General features: G+C 42.3%; 1 protein-coding gene across 5 annotated transcripts; it reads right to left on the bottom strand.

Moving 5' to 3' along the window:
- Window positions 1-15,491: 15,491 nt before the first annotated feature.
- LOC147628006 (abscisic acid receptor PYL11-like) lies at window positions 15,492-16,978 on the bottom strand. 5 transcript variants are annotated; one of them, XR_015268364.1, is made up of 3 exons: window positions 16,667-16,975; window positions 15,801-16,558; window positions 15,492-15,616 (listed from the first exon to the last, which is right to left on the bottom strand). XR_015268364.1 is itself a non-coding variant. In XM_086814977.1 (2 exons), exon 2 carries the CDS (start codon window positions 16,555-16,557, stop codon window positions 15,955-15,957), a length of 603 nt encoding a protein of 200 aa, XP_086671103.1. In that variant the 5' UTR covers window positions 16,558-16,566; window positions 16,667-16,978; the 3' UTR covers window positions 15,752-15,954. The 5 variants fall into 5 exon arrangements, 4 of the variants coding, with proteins under 4 accessions (XP_086671103.1, XP_086671105.1, XP_086671104.1 ...); XM_086814977.1 differs by lacking the exon at window positions 15,492-15,616 and having other exon boundaries at window positions 15,752-16,566; window positions 16,667-16,978; XM_086814979.1 differs by lacking the exon at window positions 15,492-15,616 and having other exon boundaries at window positions 15,752-16,558; window positions 16,672-16,977.
- Between the last annotated feature and the right edge of the window lie 9,922 nt (window positions 16,979-26,900).

The raw sequence follows: 26,900 nt of genomic DNA on the forward strand, positions 1-26,900 counted from the left end.
CATGTGTCTCTGCATGTGTATCCTCAATGCTCTGCTTACAATATGCATTTCTCTCCTTTAGCACTTCCATATGCTAATACAGGGCCATAGTAGACAAAACACAATAAAAAAGATCTGTTCGTGGTTCTGCATCTGAGTTTTGTGAGCTCAAGTCACCATACATGTGTTGCTCTCCTCCAGCCCCCCCTCTCCCTCTCGTCTCTCGCAGCCATGCCCACCTTCCCTCTGCCTCTCGCAGACTCGCCAGCCCCCCCTCTCTCGCAGCCACGCCCACCCCCCCTCTCCCTCTCGCAGAGCATCGCCAGCCCCCCCTCTCGTCTCTCGCAAACTCGCCAGTCCCCCCTCTGCCTCTCGCAGACTCAACAGCCCCCGCTCTCTCGCAGCCACGCCCACCCCCCCTCTCCCTCTCGTAGAGCATCGCCAGCCCCCCCTCTCGTAGAGCATCGCCAGCCCCCCCTCTCGTCTCTCGCAGACTCGCCCACCCCCCCTCTCCCTCTCGTAGAGCATTGCCAGCCCCCCCTCTCGTCTCTCGCAGACTCGCCCACCCCCCCTCTCCCTCTCGCAGAGCCACGCCCCCCCCCCCTCTGCCTCTCGCAGCCACGCCCAGACCCCCCCTCTCCCTCTCGTAGAGCCACGCCCACCCCCCCTCTACCTCTCGCAGCCACGCCCAGACCCCCCCTCTCCCTCTCGTCTCTCGCAGCCACGCCCACCCCCCCTCTCGTCTCCACGCCATCGCCATCCCCCTCTCCCTCTCGTCTCTCGTAGCGACCCCCCCTCTCCCTCTCGCAGCCACGCCCACCCCCCCTCTCGTCTCCACTCCATCGCCAGACCCCCTTGCTTCTCGCAGACTCGCCAGCCCCCCCTCTCCCTCTCGCAGACTCGCCAGACCTCCCATTTGAAATTTGAATTTCAAATTTCCCCCTCTCATGCCAATCCCCCTCCCTTGCAGATCGCCATGCCAACCCCTCTCTCGCAAACCGCCCCCCCTTCCTCATCGGAGACTTCAAGCATCCGTCACGTCTGTGCGACATCGGAGACTTTCGTGCGCCTATCTACGTTTCGTGTGTTCCCTTATCTAAGTGAATACTTTACGCAACAAGTAAGTCCTTCTTTAATTGATTGTCTATATCAATATAAACGCTTACTTGATTGCACGCTAAGTGTGCCATTTGTCAATCGTTGCTCGTCGTAGATTGTTTGCACTCCATGCTAGTGCACCTCGGCCTTAAGGCTCGAACTTCAGATTGAGCCTTCGTTCTCCATGCTAGTGTACCCTGGCCTTAAGGCTCAACCTAGATTGAGTCTTTGTTCTCCATGTTAGTGCACCCCGGTCTTAAGGCTCGAACTTGAGTTTGAGCCTTTGCTCTCCATGCTAGTGCACCCTGGCGTTAAGGCTCGAACTTGAGTTTGAGCCTTTGCTTCTTTGCTCCTTTGCTCTCCATGCTAGTGCACCCCAGCCTTAAGGCTCGAACTTCAGATTGAGCCTTCGTTCTCCATGCTTGTGCACCCCGGCCTTAAGGCTCGAACTTGAGTTTGAGCCTTTTCTCTCCATGCTAGTGCACCCCGGCCTTAAGGCTCGAACTTCAGATTGAGCCTTCATTCTCCATGCTTGTGCACCCCGGCCTTAAGGCTCGAACTTGAGTTTGAGCCTTTGCTCTCCATGCTAGTGCACCCCGGCCTTAAGGCTCGAACTTGAGTTTGAGCCTTTGCTCTCCATGCTAGTGCACCCCAGTCTTAAGGCTCGAAATTGAGTTTGAGCCTTTGCTCTCCATGCTAGTGCACCCCAGTCTTAATGCTCGAACTTCAGATTGAGCCTTCGTTCTCCATGCTAGTGTACCCCGGCCTTAAGGCTCGACCTAGATTGAGTCTTTGTTCTCGATGTTAGTGCACCCCGGCCTTAAGGCTCGAACTTTAGATTGAGCCTTCGTTCTCCATGCTAGTGTACCCCGGCCTTAAGGCTCGACCTAGATTGAGTCTTTGTTCTCCATGTTAGTGCACCCCGGCCTTAAGGCTCGAGCTTGAGTTTGAGCCTTTGCTCTCCATGTTAGTGCACCCCGGCCTTAAGGCTCGAACTTGAGTTTGAGCCTTTTCTCTCCATGCTAGTGCACCCCGGTGTTAAGGCTCGAACTTGAGTTTGAGCCTTTGCTCCTTTGCTCTCCATGCTAGTGCACCCCGGCCTTAAGGCTTGAACTTCAGATTGAGCCTTTGTTCTCCATGCTAGTGCACCCCGGCCTTAAGACTCGAACTTGAGTTTGAGCCTTTGCTCTCCATGCTAGTGCACCCCGGCCTTAAGGCTCGAACTTGAGTTTGAGCCTTTGCTCTCCATGCTAGTGCACCCCGGTCTTAAGGCTCGAAATTGAGTTTGAGCCTTTGCTCTCCATGCTAGTGCACCCCAGTCTTAAGGCTCGAACTTCAGATTGAGCCTTCGTTCTCCATGCTAGTGTACCCCGGCCTAAAGGCTCGACCTAGATTGAGTCTTTGTTCTCCATGTTAGTGCACCCCGGCCTTAAGGCTCGAACTTGAGTTTGAGCCTTTGCTCTCCATGTTAGTGCACCCCGGCCTTAAGGCTCGAACTTGAGTTTGAGCCTTTGCTCTCCATGCTAGTGCACCCCGGCGTTAAGGCTCAAACTTGAGTTTGAGCCTTTGCTTCTTTGCTCTCCATGCTAGTGCACCCCAGTGTTAAGGCTCGAACTTCAGATTGAGCCTTCGTTCTCTATGCTAGTGTACCCCGGCCTTAAGGCTCGACCTAGATTGAGTCTTTGTTCTCCATGTTAGTGCACCCCGGCCTTAAGGCTCGAACTTGAGTTTGAGCCTTTTCTCTCCATGCTAGTGCACCCCGGCCTTAAGGCTCGAACTTCAGATTGAGCCTTCGTTCTCCATGCTAGTGTACCCCGGCCTTAAGGCTCGACCTAGATTGAGTCTTTGTTCTCCATGTTCGTGCACCCCGGCCTTAAGGCTCGAACTTGAGTTTGAGCCTTTGCTCTCCATGCTAGTGCACCCCGGCGTTAAGGCTCGAACTTGAGTTTGAGCCTTTGCTCCTTTGCTCCTTATGCTAGTGCACCCTAGTCTTAAGGCTCGAACTTCAGATTGAGCCTTCGTTCTCCATGCTAGTGTACCTCGCCCGGCCTTAAGGCTCGACCTAGATTGAGTCTTTGTTCTCCATGTTAGTGCACCCCGGCCTTAAGGCTCGAACTTGAGTTTGAGCCTTTGCTCTCCATGCTAGTGCACCCCGGCCTTAAGGCTCGACCTTCAGTTTGAGCCTTTGCTCCTTTGCTCTCCATGCTAGTGCACCCCGACCGCCTTAACGCTCAAACTTCAGATTGAGCCTTCGTTCTCCATGCTAGTGCACCCCGGCCTTAAGGCTCGAACTTGAGTTTGAGCCTTTGCTCTCCATGCTAGTGCACCCCAGCCTTAAGGCTCGAACTTCAGATTGAGCCTTCGTTCTCCATGCTAGTGTACCCCAGCCTTAAGGCTCGACTTAGATTAAGTCTTTGTTCTCCATGTTAGTGCACCCCGGCCTTAAGGCTCGAACTTGAGTTTGAGCCTTTGCTCTCCATGCTAGTGCACCCCGGCCTTAAGACTCGAACTTGAGTTTGAGCCTTTGCTCCTTTGCTCTCCATGCTAGTGCACCTCGGCCTTAACGCTCGAACTTCAAATTGAGCCTTCGTTCTCCATGCTAGTGCACCTCGGCCTTAAGGCTCGATCTTGAGTTTGAGCCTTAGCTCTCCATGCTAGTGCACCCCGGCCTTAAGGCTCGAACTTGAGTTTGCGCCTTTGCTCTCCATGCTAGTGCACCTCGGTCTTAAGGCTCGAAATTGAGTTTGAGCCTTTGCTGTCTATGCTAGTGCACCCCGGCCTTAAGGCTCGAACTTCAGATTGAGTCTTCGTTCTCCATGCTAGTGTACCCCGACCTTAAGGCTCGAACTTGAGTTGGAGCCTTTGCTCTCAATGCTAGTGTACACCAGCCTTAAGGCTCGAACTTCAGATTGAATCTCCCCTACATGGAACTTATGTGTTAAGGCTCATTCTCCATGCTTAACTTTACATGGAACTTGGCCTTAAGGCTCCAACTTGAGTTGGAGCCTTCCCTATCTATGCTCAAGTTGGAGCCTTCCCTATCTATGCTAGCGTATCCCTTGCATATGAGTGCACAACTTGGATCTAGGCTCCAGCTTAAGTTCGAGCCTCTCTTACATAAAACTTGGCCTAAAGGCTCGAACTTGAGCTTGAGCCTTGTCTCTATATGCTGGTATACCCCTGTCATATGAGTGCACAACTTGAATCTAGGCTCTAGCTTAAGTTTGGATTTTCCCTATATGGAACTTGGTCTTAAGGCTCCAATATACTAGTGTATCCCTGGCATATGAGTGCAAAACTTCTATCTAGACTCCAGCTTAAGTTCAAGCCTTCCATACATGGAACTTCACCTTAAGGCTCAAACTTGAGTTTGAGCTTTGCCTCTCTATGCTAGCGTACCCCTAGCATATGAGTGCACAACTTAGATCTAGGCTCCACCAGCTTAAGTCGAGCTTCTATATGGATTAAGTAAATGCAAGTGAGGCCCCCGCTATTCAATAAAACTAAGTGAAGCATCAATAATTGTAGCATGCATTAAGTTTCTTAAGTTTGATAGGTTTTGATTTGATATGTAGCATTTAAATCCATTTTTTTCTAAGGTTTTGAAACTTTTTTGGTGCTTCATAGGAATGGAAGCTAGCAGAGCACCCTCTACCTTGCAACCACATGGTGCACCAATCTTTACTCTGGATGCTCTCGAAACAACAACTCAGGAGTGGATAATGTGGAGGACCTGGTGAAAGCCGTGAGGCATGCAAAGAAGGCTTTGGATTCATGAAAAAAGTCCATACCTGAAAAGGAGACAACAACCATTCAAGTTAGGAAAATTGTGGAGAAAAAAGGCAGGGCCATAGTGAATAGTGCACTTGAAGCATCTAGAAATGCTGGTGCAACTTCTTCAAAACATAAAAAGGAGGGTGATAAAACAAAAGTCCTTGATGTAAGCACAATAGCAGCTGAAGACATGGCAGGCTCTCAGGTGCAAGAAGAGGAGCAAGCACTTACAAAGAAGAGAAAGGCAAAGCACTCTACCATGCTCATAGCCCATCAAGCTCTCAACCAAAGAAAGATAGAAAAGTGCATTAATAGCGCTTATGAATGTACAACAAATGGTGATCATTGAAAGGAGCTTATCAACTACTAATATTAACATAGGTCTTGTTCAAAGTGTGGATTTGTTGAAATAATTATTAGTCTTTTGATTAATACATTGGCTTTTTTGGATTCACTTTTAACATTTTTCTATTAAAGTAAATATTTCTATTCTACTTATCCTTTATTTCATGCCAACGTCTGGTACAAATAATGATGCACACTTACTATTAAGAAATTACTCCATATCCTAGTGTAGCAGCAGCGAGGCTCAAACTTAAGAGGCTCAAAATTAAGTTTGAGCCTAATACAAATGATGATGCACACTTACTATTAAGAAATTACACTTACTCCATATCCTAGTGTAGCGGGGGTGAGGCTCAAAATTAAGTTTGAGCCGTACCTCCACTTATGTCCAACCTTGGGGATGTCTTCTAACACAAGGCACAATCTCAAGTTGAGCGATCTTTACTTTGCCCTTGTAAGTGAGGCTCAAACTAAACTCAAGTTTGACCCTTATGTGAAAGTCTTGGCATGTAATATGGTTCCTAATTCATTATGGTACATCACTCAATGTTGAGTAATCTAAGTTTGGATACAAAGTATATGTGTAGATATAAAAATGACTAGTATTGTGTATTATTTAAATCCTAAAAGTAATAGCATTTTATTTTAATCTTACAGATGTATACAAAGAAGGGAAAGATGAAGATAACATTGCTCAACTAGAACATCATCATGAAAGCCCTACTAGAGAGATCAACTCTCATGATTCAAATGCTAGAAATAATGAAGACAACATGGTGGAGGTAGATCACATCGATGATTCAGCTTTGCAAACATCTTCAAGGTTAATGAAGAGCTTCAAGAGACTTTTGCAACCAATATTTGGTCCGCCATGCTACACAAGAATGTTTGTGCCTATAAAAATACTCTTCAACAGTATATGCACATAAGAAATATCATTTCTTTATGGTGTGGGGACAAGAAGAATATTATATCCATAATCTTCGAAAAGTGTATAGGCCAGATAAGCCTACTGTTGAGGCTATGTTTAAACCTTTACTCAAGGTTTAGAATCAGTGCCAAGATATTTGCAATAAGAAGAATACATTGCTTATTGATGATAGCCCTTTCAAGGGATGTGTTAATCCAAAAGAGTTAATCAAGAGCCTGGGAAAAAAGAGAAGTAGAATCCATAAGCAAGGATCTAGCAATGTTGGCATCCAAAGCTAGAGTACCATTACTATCCAAAGACCAGCTAAGCTTGTTAAAAGTGTGTTACAAAAGAAGGATTTTGAGTGATCAACACGCTATTGCTTATGCTACTCACTTGGGATATGATCGTGGTCATCTCATAAGTGGAGTTGCAGCAAAAGCATACATATCAAGGCTACAAAAGGCTTACTTGAGCTTATGGGTAGGATAATGTCTGGTTTCATTAAACATTGAGTGACTATATAATCAAATTCCAACCTAACTCATACTAGTTGTTGCTGCAGGTCAAAGGAAACCATTTCTGAGGTCTAAACGTGCAGTTTGAAGTATGGGATCTGCACAAATATCAAGACTTGTTGGGTGCAGAATGTTTGGAGCCATTTTGTACTAAAAGCCCATAAGATAGACTTAGGCTTTGGCCAAAACAATGTGCCTAGATGGGTTTAATTTTTGGATTGTACGAGCCAAATCTTTACACTATTGTATCAAGCAATCAAATGCCTCCAAACTTACTATCATTTGATTATCTCTTTTGTCAATATTTGCAATTCGATTGCAATGAGGATGCGTTTGTTTTTTATTGAAGATATTTCCTTGTCAAGGTGTAAGGCTATGAATATTATAATTTAATTTGGATAGACTCAATTATCTCAACAGTGAAAATCTTTTATACATCATATTCAATAAATTTGATGAAATTTAGCATTGACAATATACTCGCTCTTTTATTTTTTTGGTTGAACTTCTGAGGTATTGGAGCATTTGTCTATGAAGGTTTAAGACCATCCATATCATGGATGAATTTATGTTGTTGTTGGCATATAATATATTTATTTAAAATTTTAAATGTCCATTAACCATACATTTTGTTTTTAACAGGATATGTTGAAGCATATAGCTTTGATTTCAAGTGTATAGAAAACTTACTATTGAGGTGGCACCAATCATTGGTGACTCATGTACCTAGAAGCAAAAGAGTTCCACCACCCCCAGATTTCTTCTTCTTTACATAACAAAAGAAGTTTACAAAGAAGATAAAGTGACTAACACACATAATAGAGTATATACAAGCAGTCCATAATGTGAACATGCTAAGAGGAATGGGTAGATGTGGACTAGTTGGTGTAGTCCAGTTGTAGAATATCTGGGACGAAGATATGTTGGTGCCAGCTAACAAACCCGCCAATGATGTAAAGGTCGAACGATCATGCAGGCACCTCGTGAGTGTCAGCTCATGTTAAGCTTAACATCTCAACAATTATGGATTACAACATTTTAGTACATTTTTTCATCAAGAAATGTATAGCACATTGTTATATTGTAAATATAGGCATCAATGTTATCGAGAGAGAATGAAGATGAATAATTGATGCAAAAGTGTACAAGCTTAACCATTTCAAGTACAGAATTTCAGAAAGTTAACTTGCTAACAATAATTGTGTTTGCTAGTATGGCCCGACTAGGAATTGAATATAGTCCACTAGTGTGAATAACTGTGCACCATACACCACAAGGTTTCTTAACCTGCAAACACGATGCAAGTACACTTCATATGACACAAGTGTTGTGATCTACCCTAACCCGTTTTAAGTGCAAAAGTGGGGATTCCTTTTGGTCCTTGCATCTAAGTAGTACAAGTGTTGTGATCTACCCTAACCAGTTTCAAGTGCTCTGATACAAGTGTCGTGATTTATCCTCACCAATTTTAAGTGCAAAAGTAGGAATTCCTTTTGGTCCTTGCATCTCAGCACAGAGAATGCCCTTGTCACCTCAGCAAAAAAGACCTACCATGAGAAAATCTCTATTACCAAACAACGCTTGGCCCGCAGGTCTGTTTGTGATCTCGCAACTACACTCATATGCAGCAAAACTGAAGAAGAAACTTGACTGTGCAGGTCTGGACGATGTGGAAGGTCTTGAGAGCAGCCACATGATTCCACGCCGACCATATCAGCAGAGCTGATTATGCCATCCACAGAACCATATCAGCACAGCTAATTGCACCATCTGCTAGAGCACGCTATGGCGCAGATCAGGGAAGCATAAGGGCGGTACGGATCAAGAAACAATGGTGGAAATGATGGGCAAAACTGTAGGTGTAGTATAAGCATCATTAGATGATGACATCACATGATGAAACTGGTTGGGTGCATCACTGAGCTATGAGTAGCTCTAAGCTTTGCAATCTCTTGTGCTTGTAAGCGACTTGCTTAGGCACTCTTTTAGAACCTGGGAAGCCACCAAAGACAGATAAAATAGTTATACTTTCTAAGGCATTGCGTGCCCTCAATCATTTAAAAGAAGAAGCTCAGCAAACTGAAGGAGTCCAATGAAAAGCTTGAGGAGGCCATCAAAGAGCTGAAGGCGGAGAAATCGGAGCTTCAAGATGAGAAACTAAGATTGAAGACAATCATCAAGCTCTATAGCTCTCAGAGGGAGATCAAAAGTAGACATCAACATTAATTTTACCTTGATGCTTACAGTCTGCAACAAACGAGGAGCGTAGCCATCATTGAGTTCGTGTACTCTCAGCCAATTCTCCCCACCCTAACAAGTAAGCATAAGCAAGCGTAGAAAGCTCTTTATCATTGCAGGCTCGGCTAACTATAGGATTCAGTAAATCAATTAGGACTGCTCAGCCATCATTGCCCTCTGTTAGGGAGCTAGGCAAAGAAGGCACCCCCCATCATTGGTTGCAAAGAGCACAGAAGAGAAGGAGAGAGACATCCGCTCGATGCTGCTAAGGTGAAGAATAACATAAAGGTTAAGCCTTTCACACTAAAACCTAAAGGTTAAGCCTTTCTCACCATTGGCCATCCACATTATTTGCCTTAACTCTAGGATTTGGAACCCTTTTTTCATCTCCCCACTCCCTATTAACTGATCCTCCTCATTCCTTTCGACCACTCCACTATTTTGTCCTCCAGAGAGGAGGCTCACACACTAGCTTGGGGGTTTGAGGGGAACTCACATGCTATCTTTTGAGCTTTTCACACACTTTATGTGGATTATCGCATGCATAAGTGAATCTTTGTGAGTTTCCTTGGTGATTTTCCATGCGTGCGAGGTATGTCACACGTGTTGACGTATTTTTTTGTTCTTGAGCAAATGCGATGTGCGTTTTGTGCATTGTTTTCCTTGATTCACGCACACTTTGGCATTGCTAGAGTTTTCTCACATTATTTACGCTTTTAAAGCCTTGATCACATGCATTACCATATTGTGGACTTGTGTCACACATTTGGGAGATTTTGTGAGTTTTTTTACTCACCTTCGGCTTTATTAGTGGTTGTTCACATACAACCATAGCTTGTTCCTATTACTTTTATCCTTCATTTCATCGCTATGGTGCAAATTCACATCGTCATCGAGATCATTTTGACAACATTTTTGATTGTGATTGTAGGAGAGGCGCTTATGTACTATCATCATGGCTCTATGATTGCTATTATTATTTGCCTTCTCATGTCATGTATTGCATATCTTTTGTCTCATTCGCACATGCCTTTGGCATTTCGAGGCTTAGACCTCTACATATTCACTCATCGACTTCTTACTATCATGATGAGGTAGCATATTCATACCAGTATTAGATGTTCAAGCTTCGTAGTTTGATGCTGAGTCATTTTTGGCATTTGTCTGATGAGGAGGAGATATGTGCCAGATGGTCTAGGTGGTCCACACACGACGATAATTCTTTTTCGTGAGTGACGTGATTGAGTTTCCCACACTCTCGGGTCATCGTGATTATGTTCTTGATGGTGGGGATGTGGACTAGACCGACACGGATACTTATGATGATGACGATGTTCGTGATGCGACTATGGATGATTATATTGGTGATGATGATCATGGTGGTCATTCAGGGGATACATTTAGTGAGTTATGGCATGACAGGTTTGGATCCGTGGAGGATGCGTATCAAGCATGCTTACACTTTCGTCGCTATCGTAGTGGTGTTCACATGGGCCTCGATAACTTCTACGACTCACCCACGACATCGACTAGCCATCATCTCATTGATTCTCATTTACCTAAACCGATTCATTCATTGTATTATGATGGGGATGATGATGAGGAGGATGTTGTATTGCGCGCGCGCGCACACACACACACACACACACACACACACACACACACATGATGATATTGAGGTATCGCACACACATGCACATGATCATAGTGATATACGTACACATCATGCCACTAACACATGATGATGTATGTGATAGTGATTTGTGCGAGTCAAATCATGTGGGCATGATCTTGAGGGTAGATATGTGAGTGAGCATACCGAGCATCGACACTTGTATGCATATCATCTTCCCTTACAAGTCATGTGGACACTCTAGTTGATCATGGTGGCATCCTAGAGGTTAGTGTGCATTTGATTAGTGGTGTATCCATCAGCACACTTGGGGTTAGTGATACTCTGCATATGATGGGCAGAGACACCTATGAGCATAGACTTGAGTTTCTAGTGTTAGATGCGTTAGGCTATTCTTCTAGGATTTCTATTTGTGGAGATATCGCTAATACGACCACTAGTCCTAGTATTCATAACATTCCTGGCAACGGTTGTGTGGATAGAGTTCATGTATTTGAGCAATCAAGGATAGTGCATGAGAATATTGCTGATTTCATTGATCATAGTAAGATTTTGCATATTGATCATATCCATAGTAGATCATATATGGCAAAGATCTTGAGAGATTTGCATTTAATCTAGACATCTCCTTAGATCCTTTATTGTTGGAGATAGATTTATCATGGGATGTAAGTCACATAGGGGTATCATTGATGGAGATAGACCATTATATGAGGATGACCTTTGGAGGCCTTGGGGATGCCATAGATGATGATTTAGGAGATGATACCATTTATGTGAGGATACCTCTTCATTTTCAATGATGACTATGATGATGTTGATGATTATATTGATATCCTCGATCATCATACACACATAGAGGGTTTTGCACATGAGGAGATAGTGCATGGTTTGGCTCATGCCCATATACCTATTGATGTAGTGGATCATGTCTTTGACTTTTCAAGTGATGCTACATGGGATGATAGCATTGGTTCACTCTTACCCTCGCATGATGCCGACCTTGAGATATGTTCTTTTGGCTCCTCTACGGGTGTCGACGACGATCATATTTTCTTTGGAGCCAGGAAATTTAGTTTTGAATGCAGTTTGTCATTTGGGATGCATGGTATTTGATTGTGTGGCGCATTATGTGGATTTACACGCATTTTCACTTGAGCAGTTATTTGGGCCATGGATTTGATGGTATTTCTGGTAGTCATTTCACCTTCGATGAGGATCTTGGATACTTCCTTCTCGATCCAAGTGGTTGATCAAACATTTGTTCCATGGTTGGATGGTCTACACTTTGGCTATCCATTTGACTTAGGTGGATATATAGCAAGTTACGTCATTAACATGGGTGGGTATCCATTTGATCTAGGAGGATTGGTCAACCACGTCACTGACGTTGGCTCTCTACATTTTCCATTTGTCCAAGCGGTTCGAGAGCCATTACTTTGAAGTCTACATGGTTTGGATTCACATTTCATCTATGCACTCACACTTATATGAATCACCTCATCTGCGGGGCGATACTCCTATCTTTTTCATTTGATCCTAGAGGATAGCCGACTAACCTCATCATCCACGAGATTCCTTTATCTTTTTCATTTGTTCCTGGGAGTCAAGATATTCATGTATTGGTATTGGTTCTCTACGATGGGTGACACTTGGTCATGAATTCTAGCTTCCATATATAGCCTTTTGTATATGTTTGATTTTTTCATGACCACCCTTTGATTTCGAGGATGGAATCATTATAGTAAGAGATGGTTTGTAATGAAGAAACAACTTTAGATTAGGTCTAGGACCATGGTCATGGGCTCAAGTATAAAAGAGGACTCATCGACCACTATTGTATCTTTTAACATCTTTTGACATTAGGTCATCTTGACTCTTGGGAAGTGTCATGGCTTTCATACCTTAGCTTATGGAAGGCTATTTCCATTCTTTGGTGAAAGGCTAAACTACTTGAGCATCATGGTTATTGTATGATATTATCTCTTTAATCTTGTATTAATCCAGGATGATTGTCCCAAATCTCAACTTTATGATCACTCCATTTCATGTGCGGCCTATGCATATAACCTTTATGCATAAGGCTTAAGCTTAAGAGCATGCAAGGCTTTTTGTGCATAAAGCATAAGACTATGCATAAAGTTAGGCATAAAATAATTCATAAAGTTTTGTATAAGATAATAAGCTTTATGCCTATGCATAGAGCATAATGCATAAAGCTTTCCATTCAAGCAAGTAAATACCTCCAACTACGAGCTCATCTTGTGTAGAGGTACTCATTGTCTTCTTAATTTAGCCACGAGATGGTACTCTCTCTCTTCTAGTTAATTTAGCACATGCAATCCACATTTCCTGTGATGGTCAAAGAGAAAATGCAAAACCTATAGTCATTAGCCCCCTATCTCACAACTCTAGAATCCTTGGGTAACCCTCGTCAGAGTACGCTCCTTTTTGCATAAAGCTCTATGCATCCATCTAAGCTTGCATAGAGCTCTAAGCATGCATGTAAGGCTGCATACAGCTCTATGTAAGCTTCGGTAGAACTCTAATGCATGCATATAAGTTCTATGCATGTAAGATTTGCATAGAGCTCTATGTAACCTCTATGCATGCATATAAGCGGGCATGGAGCTCTATGGAAGCTTACATTGAGCTCTTATGCATGACTGTAAATCTTATGCATGGGAAGAGATCTATACATAAGCTTGCATAGAGCTCTTTGTAAGCCCTATACATGCATAAAGCTTTATCCATGCATATAAGCACAATATTGATTAACTTAAAAGCATGCATAGCTCTTAAGCCACTAAAGCTTTAAACGCGAGAGCATGCATAGCTTTATGTGCTCTTTGAGCTCCTACACTTAGAAGTTGAAGTTTGAACTCTTACGCATAGAGCTCTACAAATGCGCACCCGGTCTTGTACTAATGCACAAAGTGTGGATATTGATGCACATCATGTTGTATGTTGTGGGAAGATATATATACAGAGATCTCCTCCTATAGACATTGTTCACGGTCTGGTCTGTCTCCATCACCAATCATGGAGAGCCTCTCACAATTGGCCGTGAATTTAGTCGAGAGAACATCCCACACCTATGCAGGGCAGTCCCATGCACGGCTCCACTCCTACATTAAGCACTCCAATGCTTGGGGGATCTACTCCTGCAAGCAGTTCCACTCCCTACAAGGGCATTGAAGCATCTCGTGCAAGTTATGCCAACCCTACTACAACTGCCTATGTCTCGTCTAGTTTGCATGTCTAGCTCGTATCGTCGTCAATCTGGTGGCTCCTACTTTGAGGATGGTAATACAATCTTGTCAAATTCTCCCTCCGATCATAACCCACAGAGGTATATATATGTAGGCACATATTTTTTCAACACCAAATAGACCAAAGCGACCCCAATGCCTCAGTCTTTACAATGTAAGGAGGAATGATGGGAGTAACAGCGAAGGCTGCAAGGGAAGCAAGTGATAGCGCGCATGCATCATCTTATGAAGAGTTTAAGGACATTTGGGGTATGGATTTAGTGAACTCAAGATGCAAGAAAGAAACAATATATTACATTGGAACTTGATTTTCCCATCCTGCACATCGCCTTCAATGAGACAAAGATGTTGCATCGCATGTAAGGATGAACACGTGCTAGGAAACATCCTCGCTAAAAAGAATGGCTAGTCGGAGCTGTACGCTTGCTTATCCAAAGATTGGAAGAAGGCCAAAGATTGGAAGAAGGCTAGGGCTTCATATCTTCAGTCGGGTGGAAGACCATCATATTTTCACATTTTATAAGTATTCAAATACTTGACAAGTTATATTCCCTTTCTAATGGGTTCTCTCTATGCTTTAAGATTATTACATGTCTTCCTTGTATGTGTGTTTGAATGCAAGCAAGCATATTATAGGTGGCTCGCCTACTCATGAGGAGTAGAACTTCGCCCATATCACCATGGCATCTCCAGCACATTCGAGTGGCTAGACCAAAGTGGAGTCAGTTAAACTATGCTGCCATCCATATAAGTAAATATACTAAGCATCATTATATTGTTATATAGAGAACTTGATCTTATGTAATATAGAATGAAGGAGAAAATGAAGAGGAAGAAGATGATGTTGTCCAAACTGCTACGGTGCTACCCCATATTCACAATGGCAGTAATACGTGTGAAAATTTCCGACTGCCTTCAGAGTGTTTTGACCAATCAACCCCACAAGATCTCTCTCTAGATGTTGAAATAGTGTAACCACTTCACAACATACACATAATACTGTTGTTTACTCCCCAGCTCCCGACAGTTGTGGGATTTAATCAAGGCAGGCGTCTGCTTCCCTAGACAACGGGCGCTTTCTTTTCACCACAATATGTCGGGCACACGCTTCGTATCACGCCTCTATAACTCTTTCGAAGGTTCAAGCAGAGTGCCTGGCTTTAGAGCCGCGCACCAACAGTCACTACATGAGCTCTCATCGGATGATGCAACGAGCCCCACAAAAATCGCGGGGTCGTCACATGCATCGCCAACACAGCGAGCCACCCAACCCTAAAAGAGAGCTCGATAAACCCCCTCCTTCACACGTATCGCCATGAAAGACCTCTACGAATGAGCCCCCGTTCTTTACAAGGGCCATCTGGAGTGCCTGTCTACGTTACCATGTGGAAAGCAGGTATCCCCATCACAGGGGTTGGCCTAGACTTCACAAAAGATCTCTGTTCGATTGTTGATCTCCATTAAGCAATAATACTAGACCAGCCTGCATCGACAGCATCATACACATGCAAACTAAAGCAGTCGACGTTGTGGTCTTACACGTGTACGGAAATGAAAGCAGTTAGACAGTCCCGTGGTGATCTTGCACATGTAAAGAGCGGGTATTGTGGTCTCCAATATGATTCAAAGGAAAGCACTTGACGTTGAGTTCTTACACAAGTGGTTGTAGTTTGCAATACGTTAACAACTCCCAAGTTGCAGGACACAAATCAGACCAGAAGACATTTGAATGAAGATTCAGATATATTTCATAGCAACTAGCTACAAAGAAAGACCATCTGGAACCTACCATATGCAGTTGCAACTTGCACCATATTCAGTGGAAACAGCTCACCGGATGGTTGAACGACTGAACCCATAAGAAAAACGAATAAGAAATGTTAACTGGCGAAGTTCTTAACAGAATATCAGATAAGCTTTAAACTTAAACATCGTCCATCAATATAAAGAACTACGCCGCAATGTCAAATACACAAGAAGAATATTTGAGCTAGACGTAGGTGTCCTGATTCAGGCTAAGCAAAACCACTTACAGTCATGAGACCTCCGAACTCTTGCAAAAGATTGTAAACGAGACCTTTCTGTGCGCATCTGCTACAATGGGTAGCTGCAAAGCAGAAACCCCCTTTCCTCACACAAAGCAAGCAGCAGCCCAAGGGCTGTTCTCTCGATACAGTAAAGGAAACACTAAGGCCTTGGCAAGGGCGGCTTCTCCTCTGACAGAGCCAGGCGCTCCGACAGACGAGCAAGAGATTGCAGGTTGCATCTCACCAGGGTGTCCACGAAGGTCGTGGTGTCCTCTTCAGTGTTACCCTCGGGTACGTCGACGACGTAGGATTCAATCACGACCGTCCACGCGGGGCCATCGGGACCATCCCCAAACTGGTACAGAGATGTGGTGGACCTGTAGTTGTGAAGCCTGTGCTCCCCTCCCAATATCCGAAAGCTCAGCACGTGATTCTCATCGTCCAGCATCTCCAACCTCTCCGTGCTGAAGCTTGCCGGCAGGCCCGACACCACCCTCACTTCCCTGATGCTCCCTACTTTTATGCCATCTGGCCCCTTCATCTGGCAGCTCTTCACAAAATTCTTATACGACTGCGGCTGGTCGAATCGTCGCACCACAGCCCATACCACGTCAATCGGAGCTTTTACGCGCTGAAGCACCATAGACGTGCACTCTCCATCTCCTGCGTTGTGTGTGTGCTGGCTCTGTATGAACCCCTCCATGTAAGAATATTCCTCTTGAGAAAGGCATTGATGCGGCACGTTCCGACTCATCTCCTTCATTCTGCAGATCTTGGCAGACAAAGCAATTATATCAGCAGATAAACAAATGACCTTCACTGATTAGTAATCATCTCCATAATTAGATCAGCCGGCTTTTTCCTGCACGCACCTCACCTCCAGTCTGTAAGACTCGGTGCACCCTCAACTAAGGTTCAATCAAAACGTGTCGACAGCACGAAGACAACTCTATTAAGCTGCACCCAACTGTTCATCGCTACAAGCGCTATCTATATTGAGCGGCATCAACCTCTCTATCGGATCTGGTGAAAGCTGCAAGAGCGCTCACTCACGAGAAACAACAGCCTTTTCTTCTACATGAGTTTACATACTCTCAGAGTGTCAAGGAAATGAAAGCTGAAGAGCACAATGATACACACACATACATGATACAGGTAGCAAAGCACGAACTCTGAACATTTCCTATCGAAGTTGCAAGGAAGCAAGAGAGAGGCATTGAAATACCAACAACGGGTGGCGTCTGGTGACTAGTCTCTGGGATGACGCCCCTGCTGCGCTTGTTGGATGGAGAGGTTTCACATGGTTAAAAGGTGGGCCGCATCCTCCAACGCCCCTCTGTTCAAAGAATCCGACGGGCCACGAGATCGGCATGTGTACGTTGGCATTATCATCCACTTGCCCACTTGCCTCCTCGTCCACTTGCACACACACAACTTGTCCGGTAGCAAGTTGCAACTTACATAAAATAGGGTACACAGGCCAAATAATATATATTAATATAATATTACACGCTCAGAAAAAGTACCCCGAAAATACCGCTTTCCAATATCCGTTTTTCATAAAGTTCAAAAACCAAAATGTGTATGCGATTTAATATATATTTTCGCATTTTTTGAATTTTGTAATTGGATCGAGAGTCTGAGAAGTCAAAGGGCCTCTTTTGGACGTTGCAACTTCCAAATCTGCACGTTCATCGGCCAATTTAAAAATGCCACCTCGAATTCTATCCTCAGTTGTAAACACGTTTAGAAATTAGTGCCCATTTTGTTGTTGGCCTTGCTTAAAATATTTGGTCTTTCGGCGATAACACCCACGGCCGTATAAAGGATCTCGATTTAAAGTGGATATATATATATATATATGTATAGTTATTGGTCCCAACAAAAACACTCATTTTTTTTGTGGGGAAAAACATTTCTTTTGTGGAAGTCTTGAAATAAACATTTTTTTTTCATTGGAACAAAGAGTGCTCTCCAACTAATATATGTAAAGATGACCCACTCAAGTTGTAACTATTATAATTTCCATTTGAAAGTCTTGCTACATAGCATCATATGATCTACAAGGATCCCATGCATCTTGCACCATTTCTTTTAAAGTTCTTTTCTCTCCCCCTCTTGAATAACGTAGAAACTTCTCGTGCATTGTGAGTATTTGTGCATTCTCTCAGTTGTGTCTCTGCATCAAGACTTGCTGACATCTTAGATTGAAGCCCGTACTGTGTCTCTACATCTTTGCATCTAGACTAGTTGGCATCTTAGATTGGAGCCCATTTTGTGTATTTGCATCTTTGCATCTAGATTGGTTGGCATCTTAGATGTTTTAACTTGTGTCATATATATTATCTAGATTGGTGGGCATCTTCTATTTTCCTAACTTGTGTCAAATCAATATGCACCTCAGCTACTCCAAAAGTACCCTTTTAATATTTATAATTTGTTTACTTTTGATTGTTCAATCCTCTTCTTTATTCTCATAAAATGTCTTATGCATGCGCACTTTAAATTAGCACAAGAGTCCCACCTTCTCAAGGAGCCCACTATGGAAGCTTCTTCACCATGGAACCAAGTTTTAGTTCCTCTTTCGCTACCATTAGGATAAGGAATAGGGAACTCAAGGAAGGGGAAAGAGCCAATGACATAGCCTACCTCAAACCCAAGGGTTCCATAAGAGCAATCGCATGATGTGCCCTCCATTATGCCGCAAGGTTGTAGCCTCAAAATCTAGGGCGGCATAGGAGAAGTGTCATTAGAATAGTGCCATTGGAATTCACATAGCCCCAACCATGTGGGGCATTGAAACACCAAACCCTAATATAGAGGGATTTTCCACCACCATAAGAATATGTAGAAGACATACTAAGGATGGCATTTAAAATGGGAAGGGGGGTTACCACAAGATAGCATGTAGAGGCTCAGATTTGGGTAAAACAAAGCCAATCCATATGTTAGTGACACAATGTAGACCCTACATCAAGTCATAATTGATGTTAAGAGCAAGAGGCTTCACGACTATCTCTATAGTTCTAGACATTACATTGGTTCATGATTGATCTTAAGAGAAAGAGGCTTCACGACTATCTCTACAGTTCTAGACACCTTATCTTGTTACCATGAAAAACCTAGTAGTATAGATAATTTTCAAGATAGGGATGTAGAAGTTATCCATCTATATCTTTGATGACTATTGACACTAGATACTATAACAGAATGAGGGTTTAGCAACGAAAATAGCAATGCTTTTATAACTAGAAGGGTGCGGAGATATCAAACCTATATCGCTATAAACACGCTGCTATTTTTGCTGCAACAGGTTCGTTGCTCACAGTAGTGAAACTAGCAGCACTTTTTCATTGCTTAGCAGCAAAATAACGCTGCTAGTTTCGTTGCTAATGAGCAGCGAATGTACTGCATAATTAAAAAAAGCTGGGGCAGACTAGGGAGTCTGCACAGACTCCCCAGTTTGCCCCAACTCTTTTTTTTTCCTGATGTAGACACAATAAAACTAACATAACTTCACATCATGAACAAGTGTAATGTAAAACTTACAAATAACAAAAACAAAAGACATTTGTAAACCATGGTTTTAGGAATGTCAAAAATCAATTACAATACATAGCGGATTACATGAGTGTATGTTAAAAAAACTCATATACAAGATAAAGCGTAATAAAAACCTATGGAGCTAGGGGCTATCTAGATCTCATGTTGTGCGATTGGTATTGTTCCTTGCGGCTCCAGCCCCTTCGCTTCTCACATTTCCATTGCTATCAGTAGCTACGTTTGTACCACTGTTTCGAGTTATATGATCCTAAAACATAATAAAACTGGTTTAGGGTTTAAGAATGTACTTACTTGCCATGATTGCCAAACATCTCCTCCAGTAATAACAATCCATCCTTCAGCTTGCACCCTATCAAATAGAGCTTGCAAACCCCGTTGTAATAATTCTTCTTGCATAGGGGGGCTGTCCGCTGCTTCAAGCTGCAGTTGTACAAATAAGTGAACATTTTAGAAAGTTGTTATTTAAGATAACCTTCTTTAATTAAAAGATAAGATACAATGTGAGGCTAATATATACTTACAATATTGTCGTCGGGATATCGACTCCTTCTTCATGTGTAACATCACGCCTCAAGTTATTTGCCATCTATCCAAAGAAAAAACATAAATACTTAAAACTCTTATGCATAGGAAGCTACTGGCATTCATTGGTTGCTACCGGTATGCATAGGAAGCTATCGGCATGCGTAGGTTGCTACTGACATGCGTAGGTTGCTTTCTACTGACATGCGTAGGAATCTACTGGCTGCATAGAGTGCTACCGAAGCATGCCCGTAGCAACCAACGCATGCTGGTAGCAATCGACACATGTTGGTAGCTTCCTATGCATGATGCCCGTAGCTTTCGATGCATGCCGTATAGCAACCTACGCATGCCGGTAGATTCCTATGCATGCCGGTAGCTTCCTATGCATGCCGGTAGCTTCCGGCATGCACAGTAGCAACCAATGCATGCCGGTAGCAACCAATGCATGCCGGTAGCTTTCTATGCATGCGTTGGTTGCTACCGGCATACATAGGTAGCTACCAGCATGCGTAGCTACCTACCGGCATACATAGGAAGCTACTGGCATGCATTGGCTTTACTGATATGCATAGGAAGCTACTGGCATGCATAGGTTGCTACCGGCATGCATTGGTAGAGCTATCGGCATGCACATGAAGCTACCGACATGCATTGGTTGCTACCGGCATGTGTTGGTTTCTACTGGCATGCGTTGGTTGCTATCGACATGCGTTGGAAGCTACTGGCATGCGTAGGTTGCCACCGACATGCGTAGGTTGCTACTGGCATGCATAGGAAGCTACCCGACATGCTTAGGTAGGTACTGGCACATGCACCAGTAGCACCCAGCATGTAATGGGAGCTTCCAGTGCATTCTGGTAGCTACGTGCATGCATAGGTATCACTCGCCTAATGCATAAGGCTTATGCATAGCATTCATAGCTTGCATGAGGCTACGCATTCATAGCTTATACATAAGCCTCATGTATGTTGGTTATGCGTGAGGCTTATGGATAAAACTTCATGCATAAAGCTTATGTATCCAGCTTATGCATTAGCCATATGCATAAGCTTTATACATAAGACTTGTGCATATGGCTTTATACATGGCTTATGCATATGGCTTTATACATGATGCTTATACATACGGCTAATACATAAGCCTCATGCATAAGCTTATGTATAAGGCTATACATAGAGGCTTATCGTTAATGCATAAGCTTTATAAACGAGGCTTATGCATGAGGCTTTATGCAAAAGTCTCATGCATAAACCTTATGTATAATCCTTATGCATGAGGCTTATACATTTGGTAATGCATAAGTCTTATGCATGAGATTTATGCACTACCCTTATGTATGAGGCTTATGCATAAGGCTAATGCATAAGCTTTATGCACTAGCCTCATACATGAGGCTAAGGCATATGGCCACCTCTAGAGAGGAGCTATGCTATCCATGTAGTGGAGAAAAAACAACAATTCCTAAAACTTACAAACCCTATAACATGTAAAAGCATAAGAGAGCAAGCATAAAAGGGAGAGATCTCTTACCTTATGGGGCTTGTATGTGTGGATAACCTACAAAATCAAACCAAATAAAGAAAAAAAGTATAAGTAACCCTAATCTTAACCCTAATAGAAAGCATATACAAAACCCTAATCTTAATAGAAATCTTAATGAATTTTTTTTCCTAATTAATTAAATCTTTCTTTTTCCCTTCTCATTATAGCTTAACCCTAACCCTAGCTTCTAAATAGAAAACATAATAGAGAACTTGATTTGATGGAGAGCTCTCTATCAAATCTCTTTATTAGGGTTTCTATGTAGAAGCTAGGGTTAGGGTTAAGCTTTAATGAGAAGGAAAAAAGAAGAAAAGAAAAACTTAAAAGAGAAGAAAGAGAAGGGAAATACTCACAAGAAAGCTTTAATGAAAATCTTGTTTGCATAGGAAATGAAGGAAAACAGTATACATACCTTGCTTGAGCTTGAGGAGGATACGGTAGGAGAGGTAGAAGTGATAGACAAGGCAAAAACATAAAAAAAAACTTAGAGTACAAGTTTATTATATTCAAAAAAGATAAAACTACGCGTTCACAAAAGAAGCGGGATATTTTTACAGTATAGCAGCGTCTTTTCGATGCTATTAGACGCTGATGAGCAGCGAAAAAGCGAGCTGCGGGGCAGCAATATATCGCTGCTGAGCATCATGAAAACCCCTGATATTTTTCTTCCAAAAACGCTGCTACACTCCCGATGTGTTGTAATGTAAGGGTACCCAACTAGCACCAGCAAGATTCCTAGTAGTCAGTTAGCTAGTAGAAAATAAGCTCAACCAAATAGGCCAACATTGGGCAAGGCCAGCCCCACAAGGGCAACCACAAAGCTAGCCCTAGCCAGTTCTTTCTTAAGTGAGAATGCACATGAGAAGCATGCAAGAAGACAACAGGGTCGGACTAATGTGGATCTTCAGGTTGATGGATATTTATATCCTAATGATCCTTCTTCGCATTGTCCTCCACCCTTCACTGATCTTCCTTCATTTATTCAGTTTGTTGGAGAGGGTGAGAATGGGCTGCTTGGGTATTGTAGAAGGTTAAGCATGCGTGATGCATGGAGAGTCCAATTCCTCCACTCACACAAACACAAAGCTTACAAAGCACTTTGAGTAGTGCGCAACATGCATTACAAGATGCACAAAATAATATTGTAGAGCTAGAGAAAAGAGACAAAGAGAAAGAGGCTCACGTTATGAAGCTACAAGGAACAATCTCTCGCATGAAGAGCACCCCCGTGGGAGCAAGAGAGCGAAAGAGGACAATCAATAACAGTCAAAAACTCGTAGTTGGTGGTGCTCGCAAGCAAAGAATCCATGCAACATGGTTTATTTTTTGTTCTTTGGCTATTATTGTTGCAAGTAATTTTGATTAAGGTATTTTTGGTTGTTATAAGTAATAGATTAAGGTGTTTTTGGTAATCTTTATTGGTTTGTGAGGATAGGAACTTTTTTTTTGGTTGTTATGGTTGTTATAAGCAATAGATTAAGGTGTTTTTGGTAATCTTTATTGGTTTGTGATAGGAACTTTTTGAAAAAAGCATGTGGTGATAATGGTCCTCAAGATTTTGGAGAAATATTACATAGTTATGTGAGGAGGCGTGACATTCTTTTCATTATTCAAGACCCATGCCAAAAGAAGATATGCCAGGTACTCGCAAATGAGATAATGGATGACATTACCAATCTTCTAAGCATTGAGGAGGTTCAGAATGCATGCAATGAGGTGGGCATTAACACAAAAGGATATCAAGACCTCCATCAATTGCTAAAAGATACACTCCGCAAACAAGGCATCACAAGGAATATTTTTCTTGTCCCTAGAAAGATAACATTAGCAAATAGGACATGCAATGATGATGTGCAACACAAAATTGGAGAATACTATTGCATCAATGATACATTAACCATTGGAGCATGGGGGAAAAGCGAGGCACAAATGGTAAGATCATGTATCCCCACAATGAGTTCAACAATATATTTATTGATCTACAACGTCTTCATCAGAGATCTATGATCTTATTCTATGGACTACCTAAACAATGTAAGTAATTTTTTACATTCTTTGCGAGCTAATAGAAAAATCTTTTAAGTACTAAAACTTATCTACTTTTGTTTGTCATGCAAGGTGATAAGGTAAGTTTTGTGTTGAAAGTGGATGAGTGTCAGATTGTGAAAGGCAAGAGGTTAGAATGAATGAGTATCACACTTATGAATGAGGCAATGACATATGCAAAGAGTGAGATCAACATGACTGAGGAGACTGAGTTACCTTTGGAAGGTTCTAATGAAAACCCAAACAATCAGACGAGCAATAGGGAGAGGGTTTGTAAGTCAAGTTTTCCCTCTTTTAGTGTCCAATCTTAGAGAGAGATATAGTGGCTTGGGGCATTTGAAGTACCGAAGCAAACACATGAAATGCTGGCTTGGATGTTTGATAGGATACCATGGATTACCAATGTCATTAAAGCACATATTAAAGGAAAAAAATTAGAAGTGGAGGGTAAGGACACTTATACAATAGACTGGCATTTAGGAGGTGACTTGAAGATAATAAAGTGCCTTCTTGGGTGTCCACAAGGTGCTAACATCCCAAATCCTTGTCCATGGTGCATGATAATGGTGAGAGAAAAGAAACAGAAGAAGGCAGGAAGGAAGAGAAAGCTAGAGAATCAAGATGATGAGAATGATACAGTGGATGATAATGTAGGCAATTGGGTTGGTGGTGTTTTGTCTGCTAAAATGCTAGCTGAGCCAAACAGGCATTTGAGAGAACCCGAATGGAATCCTGTTATTCATTTCAAACTCAAGAATGTCCACTAAATTGTACTTTGCATTCATGCGTGTGTTTGATCGTCTGCTTAAGTGTCACGTTGATTATGCATTTACTATGCAAGGCAAGGAAAGACAACATGAAGTTCTTCAAAAACTAGAGGAGCTACTCAACTCAATTGGGTGCCATGGCGGCAATGTGCAAATTACTGTTAACAAGACCTCTAGCATAAATCATGAAGTGGCCTAGCAGGTGTCAATGAATGGATATAAGGCAAGACATTTTCTAGAGAGGCCAGAAAAAGTAAAGAACTCAAAGTCTTAGGACTTGTGGAAGGATTTGTGTAAATGTACAACATTTGACTGCACCAATCCGAGCCTTGTAGTTCTACATGAGGAGGTTTGGTCAAACTTCAATAAGATGGTTAAATTAATGACCAAAAGCACGACAACTGTAGAGGAGCACCAAAAATTTCAAGAAAAGCTTCAAAATTTTATAAAAGACATGGTCGATACATGGGGTGATACTAAACATTACGCATTATACATGGTAAACATGAGTTTCTTTCTACTCATCAATTTGAAATGATTATGAAGTATAGCTTCTGAATTGGTCATGTTTTCTTCTGCAGCACATTTTGTATGCTCATGGTGCATACTTCATGAATGAATATGGTTCTCTTGACATGTGGAGCACCCAAGGAATGGAAAAATCTCACTACCGAGCTAGAGGAGTATATTTCAAAAACACCCAACATGGAGGAGGAAAGAGTCATACAAATTACCTCAAAGAAATGTTTAATTGGATCTACAGATATACTTTTGGGCGAAAACTATCAATGGAAAAGGCCCGTACGAGTGATTTAGCAAAGGCAACACGAAATCAAGCCAAAATGAGGAGATCACTGAAGTGGAAAGATGGCACAAGACCAACACGTCATGCGGCATGGAGATCATCAAGAGAAGATGAGAAGGAAGAATTTGGATTTAGTGTAACAAAATTTTGTATGCAAAATTGATAACATTTTGAAGTGTCGTAAACATTTTTGCTTAATATAGACTTGTAATTAAAACTTAATCACATCATTTCATTACATAAAAGATATACCCAAATATTTACAATGACAAGATAATTAATTGCTCTCAAGTCTCTTCTCTACTTGCTCTTCCTCTTCACTAGGCATTTTTCCTCTATAACACAAAAACTTTGCGACTATAACCCTTGAGTGCATTTACATCTTCTAGTCTGGCACCTAGAGCATAGCTAGCATAACAGAGGAAGTATTTGGTTCTGGAAGGCCAAAATCCTGTACCGTATCCAAAGATACGAATAGTAGTATACTTCTCTATCAACATGACCTTATGTGTATTGTAAGGGATAAAAGAATAGCCCGTATATCTAGAAAGTGCCTTGAGTGTGAAGTGGAATTTCAGCATCACTAGAATATTTGTTGTGGTAGACAATAAATATTTATTTGTCAATAGATGGGATGTAGTGTGCAAGAGCAGCATCTTGGCCAACTCTTGCACGGGCAGCACCTCCACGTCCAAGGAAACCATCAGCATCATCAAGCTCAATCTGCATTGAACAAAGAATTTAGATTTCACATAAATTCAATCAATACCATAAATCACATAAATTCACTCACTCAAGAACAGATAAATTACCTTCTGGTTCTCATCCTCTTCAACTTGGATGCATCCTAAAGGTTGATGGAGCCTTCTTCATTTCCTTGATCAAGGGTGGGCAAGGGCTCTCTTCCCATTTCAATAATTCCCAACTCCTCTTGAAGACTTTGAAATTCTAGCTCTGTGGGGAAGAGAAGATTCAGTCTCCTTGGCTTTGTCAAAGCATAATGACATGGCTCTAGGGGCTTCAATGAAGTTCTCTATCACCTCAGTGTTGTCCAACTTCAGAAACTCCTCTTTATGTTCATTTTCCACATCGAGTATACCCTTGGCAGCTTCACAACCATCTGCTATAATTGTGAGGCAATAATCCTCCCTTAAATTATAAAGCTTTTGTATGTGGGAGAGAAGAATAAAATTCTTGCCATTTGTTCTCCATGCACAGATGATCCCTCATCTCAATAATAGTGGATGCCTTAAACTCTGCCACATCAAACCTTGTGCTTAAAAGGCACTCCTCATCACCAAAAACTAGGTCCATAACCTCATCATTAGATTCAATCTTTGTGAGTGACAAATGAAGCTTGTGAAACCTTTTGACCCTTCTGAACTTCCAGTTCATCCTTTGTGTAGTCCTCTTTATCTGCATGAAGAAATAGATAAGCAACAAATCCAAAGTAGTACTCAAGAACTTTGCACTTTTTCTTGTGCAGAGGGAAGTTGCCAACACAAGTCTATCCTCTTATCTTCTGAATAGGAATCCCACCTTCGTGACATGCTCTTCTTTTCAGATGATGAGGATAGGGCAAAACTAGACATGTGAACATATTGTGATGATCCCTCATTTATAATTTTCATACTAACCAATTTACTACATGCCTCCCAAACACCTTTTTCCTTGGACCCCTTCGTGTGAAAACATGGAAAACATGCACCTCATAAGGAACAATCACATCTTCTCTCAACTTTGTTGATCAAAAAAGTACCATAGAGAATGTAAACTTGATTCAAAGTAACGCAAACATCACCAAGTGCCAACTCCTTATGTGTTTGTCATTGTATTGTGGGGCTACCCCATGGCCT

Source organism: Cibotium barometz, chromosome 20, assembly GCF_041138505.1.
Source record: "Cibotium barometz isolate CiBa-2024 chromosome 20, ASM4113850v1, whole genome shotgun sequence".
In the NCBI taxonomy this organism is placed as follows: domain Eukaryota; kingdom Viridiplantae; phylum Streptophyta; class Polypodiopsida; order Cyatheales; family Cibotiaceae; genus Cibotium; species Cibotium barometz.

Bases quoted from the DNA above. Each gene is read 5' to 3' on its own strand.
- LOC147628006 (XM_086814977.1), bottom strand. From the start codon at position 16,557: ATGAAGGAGATGAGTCGGAACGTGCCGCATCAATGCCTTTCTCAAGAG.